This window comes from Myodes glareolus, chromosome 8 (assembly GCF_982192425.1).
Source record: "Myodes glareolus chromosome 8, mMyoGla1.1, whole genome shotgun sequence".
Lineage (NCBI taxonomy): Eukaryota > Metazoa > Chordata > Mammalia > Rodentia > Cricetidae > Myodes > Myodes glareolus.
Window position 1 is genome coordinate 16,572,296 of NC_142033.1, and position 14,982 is coordinate 16,587,277.

Sequence of the window (14,982 nt, forward strand, 5' to 3'; positions counted from 1 at the left end):
AAAGAAACTCCACACGAAGTTTACTTTCTTTGTGGCAAAAGTAAGCCCCTGGATAAGAAAATGCTCTTGCCTTGACTGCTGACAGTATGCTATCCTAATTGGACAAGCAGGAAACAAAAGAGAGAGAGTAACTGCCAAACTTTGTCAAGACAAAGAGGAACAGCCCTTCAGAATGTCCTACTTCACAAAAAGTCTGTTAGATATGCTAGACCTGTAGGTCAAAGATGGACTCCCCAATATTACAGAGGAACTTTGGGTGACAGTTCAGACACCCAGCTGTTTCTGTCATTACTCAATTTTTTGAAAGTTCCTTGCTTACACTTCCTGCTTACTCAGTCAATATTATTTCCTTCTTGGGTCTTTGAGGTAATTGAAGGCTAGATTTTGATAGTTAGAGCCTCCCTTATTTACGAGACTCAGAAAAAAAAATTCACTAAAGAAATTTAAAGTATATGATGTTGAGAGATATCAAAAAGTAGTTTTTCCCTGTCTTGAAAAGTCAAAAAAAATAAAGATAGTTTTGGATGGTAATGTAAGTTGTGGTGGAAAGTAAATTAGGTACAAAATTTTGAACACACCAAGACAGGATAGATATGGAGAATTTTTTTCTGAATTTGTCAAATGAAAATGAACTAGACATTGTTGTTGCATTTATTGCCTGTATATATTGTATATAGTTTGCCCTCTTCTGGCCTGCAGGGACACATGCAGGCAGAACACAATATATAATAAATATATTAATAAACAAATAAATCTTCAAAAAATAACAGAATAAGAGAGATAGCCTGATAATCACAAGCTCACTGTCAAGGAGAATATAGAATGAAACAAATAGAATAAGTGAATTTCTCAGTGTGTTGTTCAACTGCAAGGGGAAATGAAGAGTGGCTGCTAACTACAGACAGCATACTGGTTCTTACCTCAACCTCAGTCCAAAAATGTCAATCCTGCCTCCAGGAATCTCAGAATGAGACTGTGACTGAGAGCTGTCTCCTTCCATTTTATAATTCTCTCTGGGGTTGAGATTAAAGGTGTGCACCACACGGTTTCTATGGCAAGTAGTGTGGCTACTGGGATTAAAGGTGTGTGTTTCCACAGCCTTGTCAGTGGGGCTGATCTTCAGGTAAGCTTTATTTATTAAAACACAACTGAAATGTCAGTATAGCAGGTAGTATCTTCAGTAGTAGGTTTCTATATTGTTTTTCAAATGACTGCTAGTGCTAACCATCCCTCCCCTTATTCCACCTTTACTTTCTTGTGCATGCCCCTCCCTATTTCATCCTCCAATTCTAATTTGTCTTTCCATTACAATAGTTAGCACTCATTCACATCAGTTGCTTGTTGAAAGACTGAATCTCCAAATAAGCTCACATTATGGCTTAGGACCTCTTGAGGCATATAAATTCTAGGGGACACAATTTAACCTATTATAGCATTTAACTAAAGAATATGTGAACACTATAAAGCTGATATAGTCCAAAGACAAACTTGGCTTAAATAAAAAAAAGGATGTCTTTCTCATTTTTATTGAAAATTCATTATGTATCAGGACCTTTTGTAGACACTGTGTCTTGAAAGAGAATTAAAACTGAGTTAATTTATTTTAATATCACTATATAACATCCTGCTTTAGAGAGGCAGACAAAAAAATATGTTAAACTCCAAGATGATCTGTGTTTACTATAATTCAGATCTGAAATTTCCCTCAAAGGCTCATATATTAAAGGCTTCATTTTTAGTTTGGTGCTGTAAGAAATAGTGGAAAAGTTTAAAAAGTGAGATCAAATGAGAGTTCTATGTTATTGAACCCAAACTCCTACCTGGATGCCAAAATATTGGGTTTTTATTTGTCTTTTTTTTCTTATGTAAGCTGTCTGATTTCTCGTTCTAATGATTACTGAAGACAATGGAAGAGATTTTAACCATCTCTCACTTCCCAAGGCAAACAATGAATGGTTTTAAAAAGAAAGACAAATGCCAGTAATATGCCAGCCTACTGGAGAAAGGGAACCTGGCTGTGGCCTAGTAAACACGCTTTCCTCTATTTTAGGGACTGAGTATCCCGGTCCAGGTTTCAGCTTTAAATGCAGCCAAAAAATAAGAAAGGAGAAAAGAAAGGAAGAGGGAGGGAAAGAAAGAAGAGAGAAAGGAAGAAAAGAAGGAAGGGAGGGAGGGAAGGAGGGAGGGAGGAAGGAAGGAAGGAAGGAAGGAAGGAAGGAAGGAAGGAAGGAAGGAAGGAAGGAAGGAAGGAAGGAAGGAAGGAAGGAAAAAAAGTAGCCAAAGACTAATATCTGGCTCCTTGGAGAACCTATGAACTTAATGTAAATGACAGCAGCTTTTATTTCTTGGTTTAAGTGTGTTTCAGTTTCTGCAGGATAAGAATGTAACACCCCAAGAGACCTACGGCTCAGCTGAAACCAGCCGTGGACTGCTGTTTCACCCTCATGATGTTGGCCATACTACAATGTGCATCTCCTGCCAGATTTTGTAGTTTCCCTGACTCACTGCATGTTTGCTCCCCACTCTAACCCTTAATTCTTGGGTAGTCGACTCATTAATAAAACAACAATGCACAAGTCTTAACCTTGAAGTCTAATTTCTGGGAAGTCCAAGTATTCAAATTAGGTGTCTTTTGCAAGCAAAATCAGATACAAATATTTATATCACTGGATGAACAAGGGAGAGAAAGCAGCCCTTGAGGGAAAGGAGAGTGAAAGGCAGTGGACATCATAATGAAGAGGTGACAACTAAGCCTCTTGTTTGTGTACACGGAAAACTTGTAATATATTCTTCACAATGGTCCCTCCATTCAAGTCATGTATGAGTAAAAGTAAACAATCAAATCCTTCAGGAAACTACACACCATAAGGCTAGAAATAATGCAGTCTTTATGTACTAACTACTACCTGCCCCTGGAGGTTGAAGGATGCTCTTGAAGGCCTTGTATTCCGGATTTTCTGGTTCAGTAAACCGTCTGCCATGCCTACTTTTCCTTCAAATAAAGGATCATCAGGCAGGAGGGCAGAGGCATTAAGCTGAGAAGTTGGTGGGTGAGGGAACATGGATGATGTTTACTAGACTGGTTCTTTGTCTTTCTTATTCTTTGTACGATTATTTATTCTACTGGATTGTACTATTGTGATCTTTCACCTCTACCATCCCTAGTGTTCTTTGGTTACTTCTGGGAGTCCCAGAACGATACTTCTGAAGCTCTGCCAAAAGAGAGCTCCTAAGGACAGGGCAATGTCATCATCTTTCTTCCTCTCACTATCTCTCTTAGAGGCCTAATCAGGAGCCCCAACCGTGTGATCATTGGTGTTTCTAGTAGCCAGGCTCATGAAATTGTGCTGTTACAGCATTTCCATTTCCTGTTACCTTCAGCCAGTGACTACCACCTCACATGTCCTGTGCCCCACTTCTTAATCATCACAGCATCCCTGAAGGGAGAGTATGGCAGTTTCTAAGTCTCGGGGTAAATGGACTGGGAAACTGCATTTTTCGTATCCATTTCATTGGAAACTGAAACATATCCTTAAAACTGGGCTTATGAACAATAGCAAATAATCATAGTTCTGAGCCATTAATATTTAATCTCCTCCTTACTTCAGAAGACACATTCTTGTTCTTTCTGCATTCTATTTAGGAAGGGAAGTTAAACTGATTGAAGTCAAGAAAGTTGCCCAAGATTATAATAGAACTGTAACTGACTCCAAAACCAGTCTGCTACTTTGAAACATGGTGTTATCTACCATAAGGATGTCTTCTATCCTTCTTGTGTCCTGTGTTTACTACTGATAAGAACATTGAAGCCTAAAGAGCAAGGCCCAATGTTGGAGGGCCGTACGTATGAATTATAGCTTTCCTGAGCCCTGGGTTGCTTCCTCTAGACATTTTCCAGGGCCCAGTCAGTTGGAGTTAGGGAGGGAATGCTAACACTGAGCTTTGAGACAGGTTTCAGTGCATTCATTTTTGTGTAGTTTACAAGCTTTCTTTCTTCCTGAATCATTTCTAACTAATAATCCAGAAGATAAGAAGTTAGAATAACTTTCAACCTTTAGGTATGCAGCAGGGATGAACCCACAGAACTTATTTCCTGCTACTCATGGACCTATTTATTCAGCTTGGAACAAGGGGGAAATTTTTCAAATACTCAGGCTGCCAGTGCTAACTTCTTGCCTCTGTGAGAGACATTCACCCAAATTTGGGATTTCTTAATGAGTTCTAAGTCTCTAAATAGGAAACCATCATGTACTTCACAGTTGTATGCAGAAAAGACTCCCATTTCTAGTCTTGGAGTTTCACTTTAGATTACTGAGCTGTTTTCTTTTTCACACCATTTTATCCATAGAAATTGGAATGTAGTTCCCATCCTGGGCAGCATTGTACAGAAGTTATTCAAGGGCTTTCTTTCAAGGTCTATGAAAATGTCACTAAGAAGGGTGAGAAACAACACAGTCAAGCCCAGTGTATGTATGTATGTGTATATATATATATATAATGTATTTATATTTTAATATAAAATATAAATATATTTTAATTTATATTTATAAAATACATATATTTTATATATTTTTGTGTTATATATATTTTATGTATTGATATAAAGAATTAGAACATTAAGATGGCTAATACTTTTGCACATGATAAGGTGGAGTATTGAACCCAAATCTCAGACCCTTTTGAATAGTGAAGTCCTCAGTTTATGTGTGACTCCCCTCTGTATGCTGTGAGTATGTTTTATTACCACTGGTTAGTAAAGAAGTTGCTTTTGTCCTAAGGCAGGGCAAAATAGAACAAGGCAGAAATTCCCAGCAGAGATAGAGGAGAAAGTAGGTGGAATCAAGGAGCCGCCAGCCAGAACCTTACTGGTAAACCACAAGTCTTGTGGTAAAATACAAAATAATAGAAATGGGCTAATTTAAGATGTAAGAGTTAGTTAATAAGAAACCCGAGCTAATAGGCCAAACAGTGTTGTAATTAATATAGTTTCTGTGTGATTATTTGAGGTCTGGGTGGCCGGGGAAACAAACAAGCATCCTCCGTCTACACTCAGCCGCTTATTAGTCCTACTTCTGGTGAAACAACTGAGTTTCAAAGGGAAAAAATAACAAGTTTGCCACCATCTCACTGTTAGCTTCATTAAATTGTCAACAGTTGTTAGAAACATTATTTAGCACCCCTGGCAGTAGATGCAGAGCCTGAACTGGCTAACCCCTGCCATCAGGTTGGTAACAACCATGATTGTAATTGGAGAGCCTTTATCCAGTGACTGATGGGGGCGGATTCAAAGACCCTCGGCCAAATATTGGACTGAGCTCAGGGAATTCTACCAACAAGGACATTTAAATCTTTAAGAGAGAGAGGAAGAGTTATAAGAGCCAGGGGGATAAGGAACACCACAGCAAAACCTACAGAAATGGCTAGCCTGGCTCATGGACACTCAAACAACAACCAGGGAGTCTGAAACAACAACCAGGGAGCCTGCTTGGAACCAACCTGGCATATATGTGACAGTTCTGGGACTCCTGGCAATAGGATCAGGGACTGTTTCTGGCTCTTAGAAATCTGTTCTTAGTGCTGGATTGCCTTGCCCAACCTGAATACAAAATGAGGAGCTTGGTCTTATGGCATCTTGACATGTCATGCTTTGCTGACGCCTATGGGAGGCCTGCCCCTTCCTGAGCAGATATAGAGGAAGGGTGGGTTGAGGGGGGGATGGAGGGGAGTTGGGAGCGAGTGGGAGGAAAAGAGGGCAGGGAGGCTGCAGTCTGGGTGTAAAATAAATCAGTCAATAAAATAAATAAAGTTTAAGAAAGAAAGAAAAGTTACTTGCCAAAAGCAATGGAATTAGGTCCTTTAGCTGACTACAATGATGTACATCTTTTAATAGACAAACTTGGTGGCAAGGTAGTAAGGAACTGTCTTTTCTTTTTTTTAAAAAAAATGTATTTTATTTGGATTAAGTTTAGCTTGCATATATGCTTGTGTACCCTGTGAGTTCCTAGTGCCTTTGGTGGCCAGAAGAGAGCATCCCGTGTCCTGAAACTAGAATTGAGAAGGTAGGGAGCCTCCTAGGAGTCAGTCCTAGAAAAAGTACATTCTTGGGTGGGAAATGAGAGACACCAGCAAGGGAAAAGAGGCATGGCTTATGGAGTGACTCATTTTTGTAGCCAACTGAATGCTTGGGGAGCAAGAAGAAAACTTGAGAAACACTGATGTAAATCATTGGATTAACCTTTAGCAATAGCCCTCCAAGAAACAAAACAAGCGTTATTTTTAAATACTTTATTTTCTTTGTAAAAATACCAATAAATATTTAAACTTCTCTGTTATAAGACATAGAAACATTAAATAGGCATTATGACTTATAGAAATCACTTAAAATGACTAAGGAATATATAGAATATTACAATTCTTAAAGCTTCAACACAAAGTTGATTATTCATTGTAACACTGTGAAACCATTTCAATAAATAACAACTGACAAGCCTTTATCGGTACAAAAGTAGATTGCACATGCATTCCCTACATTGGAATGGCTTCCTTTACCTGTTGACTACCCCGGCTACCATCACAATGGTCAGCCTGGAATGGTTGCCTCGGAAATATTAATGCAATTTCCTGAGAGAATCTGAAAAATCTTCAAATTAAGAATGGGGACTGATTAAATTCAGACTTCATATTAAATAAACAGTAAATATTATGGCATCTTGCAAGTAGATCCAAGTATACCCTTAGTTATTTTATATGTAAAATGTTAGCATAGAATTTGGGGAAAATCAATAAATATGGACTTTCAGGAGTTGTTCAGAGCAAGCAGGAGAAGCCTCATCTCGATGGCTGCGGGCAGGGTCGTTCCTTTCCTCTTTGCTCTGAAGGATGCAGGTCCTCCATCCTTTTCTGGCTCAGCTGGACCTGGCGCTGTCATGAGAAAACGAACGTCTTTATTAAGTGTACAGCTGTCTTCTTTCTCCTGGGTTTTCTGAGTACAGCCTGGCCCCAGTGTTCTCCGCGTGTTGTGGCTGTGCCATAGAGCACACACCTAGCCCTGGTAGATGCACTCCTTCAGGATGGAGGGGAGCGGGGACCTCTGGTCTCAAAAAGCTAAAGTGCGGCACTTTGTCTGTCACACCAGGTCTCAGCTCATGAAGGACTCTTGGTTCTCACTTTTATTAAGTCTCAAGCTAAATTTTACTGAAATAGATGGATAACAGGTTTGGGCATATCTATATCTTTATCTATCTATTTATCTATATACATACATAGTTACATACATATTGGGAGGCCAAGACAAATGAAAACTTTTAAAAAGCTGTATTACCTACTCTTGTTCAATGGAGACAAGCTCCAGGTGGGGATACAGGATCCCGGAAAAACCCTTCCAGCACCACAGTACACTAATTAATTATCAGAAGGATTATTAGAATTGTAAAAATAATCATCACTTTCGTAGTTCAGTGACTTTCCCTGAGGTGGTTTTCAGGAGTCAGAGGCCACAGAGGATGAGGCCCACAGAGAGCAAACAAAGCATTACTCACCTCTTTAGGATCTTTTGGATGATCTTCTGAAGCCTAGGGCCTTCGGGATCCAGACAAACTTCTTTACCGTCCTTGAGAGTGGCTCTGCAGAGAGAAAGGGGGGCCTTCTAAGCTGTGAGGTCCCATTGGAGTGAGCATGGGGCAGCAGGAGGGTTTGAGCAACTCTGGCAGAGGCAGAGAAGGCCTGGGGAGACACTCACATGACTTCTGTCTGGGCGCAGTGGGGTCCTGAGAGCTTCACCTTCAAGCTCTGGATTTCCTCCCAAGCAATCCTTGGTATGGTTGTCATGCACTGACAGCGCAGCTCACTGGCCACTATTGTCCCTGTGAGAAAAGACACTTTGTCAGTAGGGCTGTGGGAGGCTGCGCCCACCCGAGGCTCCTCCAGGGATGGCAGCGCGGAACCCACCTGTAGCCTGGTGGCTGGTGGCCAGCAACAGCAGCAACAGCAGCGCTGCACTCAGGAGAGGACGTGTGGCTGGGGCCATGGCGCTGAGCAGGAGTGTGGCTGGGGTCTGGAGTGCAGGAGCTGGCTGGAGGCACTGTGGTGCGGTCTGGGACTCCAGGGCCCTGCAAGCCCCTTTTATGCATGGTGGCAGGAAAAGCCCCAGCCCAGGGCTGGGGAAATTCCTGGAGCTTCAGGTCTCTGTGTCAGAACAAAGATAGGGCCACACCCCTGAGCTCGTGGGATGAGTGTGTTGGGGACACGCGCGTGCTACTATACTAACTTCTCCCTCAGGTCCCGGATACTGCTTGCCCACTGTGCAGCGTGGGATGGAGTTCAGCCTCAATCCCCCAGCCCCAACCCCCAGCAAAGGACAGTATTGCCGGCGCTGGAGTGACCCCCTGCGATGTGACCTTTGTGTGGGGACTGAAGCCTTGGAGGTGGAGGGAGGGAAGAGATGAGGTTGAAGGTAGAAATAAATTCGCCACTGGGTGGCGGGAGGCCAATAGAGAAAAACAGCTATGTGAGAATTTGGGGCTAAAGGATTTGCTGTTCAGGAAGAACTGGAAGAACCGAGCGTTTTACCAGTTTATCTTTTGCATACACGCTTTCTGTCTCTGTCCTTAGTTGTTTTTAAGGTGAAGTTCTAAAGCCAAAACCTTAGTGGACCCCCAGTGATTTGCTTTAGTTTGACGTTTTCACATCTACACACACACACACACCCCATCGTCTTCCCTCATAGTCACCACCTCCCTGCCCTCCTCTATTGCTGTCCCCCACCCTCCCTGCTTCCAGTTGGTTCCTTATTTCCCTCTTTATGTCCTATATGCATACATACAGAGATCTAGATTCTCATACGGGAGAAAACATGTGCTAATTGTCTTCCTGAAACTGACTGTCTTCCCTTGGCGTGTTCTGCAGTATTTCGTTCTTTGGGTCAGAATAGAACCCCCCTGTGTAAACACACCACGTTTTCCTTAGCTGCTCCTTTGTTCATAGGCACCGAGCTGTTTCCACATCTTACCTATTGTGAATTAAACTGCAATTTGCATGGAGACACAGGACCCTATGATATCTTGCCTTTCCATATCTTTTTAATTGTGCAAACTTCATACACTTCTGAAATCAGTTCTATTAAAAACTCAGCCAGCCCTGACGCTTTCTTTGCTTCACCGTTTCATCTTTTCAAATATACTTTTATATTTTTTCTATTATTCATTATTTTTATTTATTTTACATTCCAATCTCAATTTCCCCTCTCTCCTCTCCTCCTGTTCCCTCCCCCGACTCCCTCTGTTCCCCTTCCCCATCCACTCCTACTCTGTCTCCATTCAGATGGGGTAAGGCCTCCCGTGGGAATCAGCAATGCATGGCATATCATGTCCAGGCAGGACCAAGCTCCTCCCCCTGCACCAAGGCTGAACAAGGCATTCCAACATAGGGAATAAAATGCATTTACAGCATTTTTTCAACTTAGTGGAAACAGAGATAAGCATCCACAGTTGATTATGAATCCTGCTTAATTTCCTCTTTCCCTCTGTGGGGTTAGAACTTCTGAATCTGAAATTGCCCAAAGATCTGCTTTTCCTAACACAAGGGCTTCAGATGTGATCTTAGTGTTCGGGACCATTGCCCAAGCTTAGGCTTTGGAGGGGCAGGGGGGGCAGGCTGCACCGCAGTGCTCACCTCCTTAGCCTCTTTGGAAAACTGAACCCATGGACACAGTGGGGAGTGGGTACTCAGCATGCAGCACCTAGTAGGTACTCAGCTGCAGCACCTAGGGGGTACTCAGAACCCAGCACCTAGTGGGTACTCAGTATAGAGCACCTAGGGGTACTCAGCATGCAGCACCTAGTGGGTACTCAGCTGCAGCACCTATGGGTACTCAGCATACAGGCCCTCTATCCTTGGAGCAGAAAACCCTGATGTGGGTGACATAGAAAACAAATCACCCCTAAATTCCCATTCCCTTTGCTTCAGGTCTCTTGGGTGTTGGCTCATCTTTCCTGGAAATACCGACACGTCTTTCTCATGATGGAGAATTTCATAATCTTTCAGTTTAGCGCCTGCATCATTTTCAGTCATAAGTTTTAGAAAACTTAGATTCAGATCAGGGTACAGAGGTTTTAAGAGTAATGTTGGCTTAAACCTCTCCCACAAAGACACAGTAAGAGTGGGGAAAGGGAAAATGAATTCCCTGTTTTAGAGGCTCGCCTCTCCAGGACAGTGTTCCACACAACCCAGCTAACCAGGACAGACCAGAGTCAGAGCCCTCTGCTCCCCACAGGGCACAGAGCTCTGCCTGGATTGGGATGCCTCATACCATTTGCATCTAACATGCCTGTCTCGGTGTGGGCCTGAGACTGAGATGGGATTCTCCATTTGAAAAGAATGAGCATGGTGCCCTACAGATGTTTGCTAAATAAGTAAAACAGATACAAGTGTGTCCAATATTACCTAAACACAGACCCCACATATTGTAGCTCTTTTCAGGAAAGAAGACTAAAATCTAACAGAAAAGAGCCTTCCCCAAGTTTTCTTCCATACTGTTCTGCTTGCCCCTCTCAGTCTGGCACAGAGCATCCTTGGATGCAGTAGCAATAATCTGCTGAACACGGAGATGCTGAGGCAGACCCTAGTGTAGATTGTTCGTATCGCGGTCACAGCATCAGGATCTGAAACTCCTGGTCATAACCAGTGCTCAGAGGGGAAACACCAGCAGACAGAAGCCTTGGTCAAGGTGTGCGGGAGAGGTGTTGGGCTGCACACTCAGAAGAGCTATGCCCTCCAGGACTTACCACATTTCCTTTCCTACCCTTCCCGCCACTCCAGTTCCTTGCAGAAAAGACACCTACACAGTACCTAGTGCTAACGGAGGTGGGAACATGAAGGCTCTCTAACTATATGGGCAGATTGAAAAAAAAAAAAAGAAAGATTGATTGAATGAGTGAGTGGTTGACTGATTGAGACTGGATCTCTGTTTGTAGCCCAACCTGGGCTGGCACTCTCTATGTAGTCTAGAATGATCTTGAATTTGTGGTAGACTTCCTGAATCACCCTTCCAAGTGCTGGTATTACAGGCACACAACCGCCATACTTAACAACGTTGAAAAAAGTTCTAAATTAAAATAATCATTTGAAGATTTGCTAAGAAAGTAAAATAAACTGTGTTTAGGGATTTCTGGAAAAGAATGGCCATGTATACGCTATGGGAGGCTGCATTTAGATGGATTCTAAATGTATGCGTGCGTGTGTGCATGTGTGCATGTGTGTGTTCTTGTGTGTGCATACATGTGTGTATGTGTGTGTGCATGTGTGTGTATGCGTGTATGTGATGAGAGGGATAAATCATTGAATCATTTTGTCATCCTACTTTCATTTTGTCTATAAAAAGGAAGTTTGAGTAATAACTGCCTTATTTATTGGCAAGGATGCACAAGATTAATAATCATTGGATTAATTCACTTGGTTCTTTGATGATAAAATCCTTGTATGAATGCATTTTGATTGTTCTTTCCCCCAGCGCCCTCACCTCTCGGTCTTACCGATATCAATCCCTCCTCCCTTACCAATCCCTGTCCCAGCAGTCTTTCAATAAGACCCCTCAAGAATAACAAGAAAGATTACAGGGGGATTAAAACTTGTGTTAGGGAAAGGGAAATGAGACAGGAAAATCTGCAGGCTGTGAAATCTATGACTAGCTGAGGAATAGCATGCATTTGACTGGGCTTCCTCTTCCTCCCGCCACTGTTTTTCTAAGGTTTAATGGGAAATTTGCCAAAATATGAAAATAGTTCTTTAAAATTTGAAAGATACGGCACAAAATTTTCTAATTGTAGTCATAATATGTGTTTATTTTTGTAAAGTTTATAAAGCCAGAAAGGCATGAAATTTTTTCCTAACCAATCTTAACTTTTTTCCTCACATTTCTATCTAATTTATATTAATATTTTTATTTAATACATTTCTTATAACATGTTGGTTATTATTTTATCACTTAACTTATTTAATGCATTACTATATTTAGTCCTTGGAAAATGTTGGCATCATTAAATTCCATTTTTAGATAAGAAAATTAAGACTTAAGGAGATCAGGTACCTTGTCCAAGATTATGTGCTGTGCTTGATTCAAGTTCTCTCTTTAGACCCTTTGCTCATTTTTTTAAGTTTTTTTATTGTTTCTTTTTAGGTTTTTCATTATACTATTCACCTCTTCTTCCATAGCTGTATCTATATCTAATTAATATCATTTCTATAGCTCCTTTTTATATATCACATGATAGCATACTTCACATAATAATTCTAGTTAATGTTTGTTTAATAGTATACACCCACAGTGCACTGATTAGAAATGTTTCTGAAGCATAGAAAAGCAATCCCTACTTGAAGTGTCTTAAAAGACCTGTAATGCCAGCACTCGAGGCTGAGCTGGAACACACGGTTAAGGGTCAGCCTGAGCTACATCGTGAGTCGTAGGCTCGTGTGGGATGCACAGTGAGGTGGCGTCTCAAATAACAGGGGAATTGTGTCTCAAGAGACCAAAATCAAAGAGAAAGGACAATCGCTAAAACATTAGCACATTTGTTGCCAGGTGTCCACAGGAATGGGAGCTGTGTTTGGTGATGAACAGCTGGTCTCTTTGCCTTTGGCTTCCACTACCCAGAAAGCCACTGACACCAAAGGCTAGATGGCAGATCTCACAAGGGCGCTCTAGTAGTATCAATCATAAAGTCTGAATATAACCACATTCAGTGAGAGAAAGATCTTATCTTTTTCTTTTTATCTGATTTAATTTATAACTATTTCCTATTATTGGAAAATAGATTCCTTCTCTCACATTAAATATCCTGGTTACAGTTTCCCCTTTGTCTCTCCCTCCCCTCTTCCCCTCTCATCAGGATCCACTATCTTTCTGTATCTCATTAGAGAGCAAACAGACTGCTCATGGACAATGATACGATGGGATATGAGATGATATAAGAGGTAAAACAAAACTAACACATTGAAATTGAAAAAAAGGAATGGGTTGTGTGTTTCAAGGTCTCCCATTCTCTACATAATGTCTGGCGAAAGGTCTCTGTATTTGTTCCCACCATCCGCTGTAGGAGGGAGGACACATCTCTCATGATGGCTGAATAAGGCACTGATCTATGGGTATAGCAAAAGGTACTTAAGAGACAAACTGTTGTTCCTTGATTTAGTAAAACAATAGGAATTGGTTTTACCCCGTGCCCTTGCATTCTCCAGTCTCAGTTTCTGGGTCCTCCAGCAGGGTTGGGTATGGGTTCCGTCTCCTGGAATCCTTGAGTCAAATCAGATTGTGGGTTGATTGCTCGCACAAGTTTTGTGTTGGCATTGCACTAGCACATTTGGTAAGCAGAACAACTGTCGTTCAAAGAATGTTCTCTCTTAATTTTTCTGTGTGGGATGAGCATGAACAGGCCTAGAGGTTTTACACACCTTGATAAATACAATGCGTATGACAGCTTACAGGATTCTGGGTAAACATGAAAAATCCTGTCTCTTTTACTGAGTTGCCACAAACGCACCCCCCCCACACACACACACATTGGTAAACCTTTATACCCTCTCCAAGGCACACAGAATTTGTCTTATGTTCTTCTAAGCACATTACAAACATTGTCATAGCCAGTCTTCAAAGCAACACTTTTAAAGCAAATATTATTGTTATCTTTATTGAATTTTTAAAAAAGAAACTGAAGCCATGAGGTGAAGTTACTTCCCTAACATGGGTCATTGAGCCTGGAATTCAAAGACAAAGACAAAAATCTCTGTGATATATAATTAGTCATTGAAGTAGAACAGCAATTTAGAAACCGTTGAGTGGTACAAACTTACTTATTCTAAAAGCAAGCACAGCGAATGGTTGTGCAGTCCACAGCTGCGTCTCTCTAACAGCGTGACTCCGCCTACAGCAATGGCACAGCTCGTTATGCTTTCTCAGGCCGCCCAAGTCTGCAGGAGCAGCAGCCTTCCCATAGAGAAGCTTGGGAATAGGCACCTGCACCAGCTAGAGAAGTTTGCCGCCATCAGCAAGGTCCGTTGTACTCACTGCTCCGACTTCCTGAGAAGGGCAAGCACTGGCGTTCTAAAAGCGCAGAGCCAAATCTAATCCCGCTCTCCCTCTGTGTCTCTCTCTGTCTCTTCTTCTCCCTTCAGATCCAATATGAATAATTCTTAAAAGCTGAGTAGTGTTCTTCAAAACTGTCAAAATCATGATAAATAAGGAAAAACTGAGAAACTCTGGAGGTGTAGTGATAGATAACTGCGATGTGTCACCTTGCCCTGATTTCTGATATAGAAAGGAGACACTAATGATATAACTGACAATGTCCAAATAAAGTCTAGAGTTCACTGAGAAATAGTGTGTCCATGTTGGATTCTTTAATTTGGCCAGTAGTCCATAGTAATACACAATGTCCACACTGGGGGAACATAGTGAAGAATTTACAGACACTGCACTGTTTTGTGACTTTTATAAAGTAAAAATTTATAAATTAATATCTATTAAAAATTTATAATTTACAAAAGCTCCTAAGTCAACTTAGAGCAGCACCTGAATGAAATTAAGAAACATGCATGCTCTACCATCTAGCATCAAGAAAGGAAATTGGATTTTTGTTGAGTACATGCTTACTCAAATATGAAAATCCAAAATATCTTCTGCCTTAGTTGGGACACTTCATCATGTTTCACAGGATTAAACAGTTTGCTTTTGGCATTAATCACGCTGTCTGAATCTTTCATGTATTTCTGGTAACTGAAGGAAAACAAAAAAAAATTTATTTGCTGTAATGGTCTTCAAATCCAACTCAACGCTGACGTAAATGCGTGTTCTCAGTGTCTCGTCAGAGTCTGGTTCACTCACAGGAGCTGCCAGAAAATGAAGTGTGTAGTGAACCCGCCAACACTTGTGGATGAAACAGGATTTGGCTCCTAGGAATAACTTCGTCTAAATCACTTGATTTTGTAAATGAA

The 14,982-nt window shown here is 41.3% G+C and overlaps 1 protein-coding gene across 1 annotated transcript; it reads right to left on the bottom strand.

Annotated features, from left to right (window-relative positions):
* Nucleotides 1–6,270: 6,270 nt before the first annotated feature.
* On the bottom strand, nucleotides 6,271–8,105 carry LOC125395930 (C-X-C motif chemokine 3-like). The gene is made up of 4 exons (XM_085691463.1): nucleotides 7,948–8,105; nucleotides 7,739–7,862; nucleotides 7,539–7,622; nucleotides 6,271–6,921 (listed from the first exon to the last, which is right to left on the bottom strand). Exons 1-4 carry the CDS (start codon nucleotides 8,024–8,026, stop codon nucleotides 6,906–6,908), a joined length of 303 nt encoding a protein of 100 aa, XP_085547589.1. The 5' UTR covers nucleotides 8,027–8,105; the 3' UTR covers nucleotides 6,271–6,905.
* Between the last annotated feature and the right edge of the window lie 6,877 nt (nucleotides 8,106–14,982).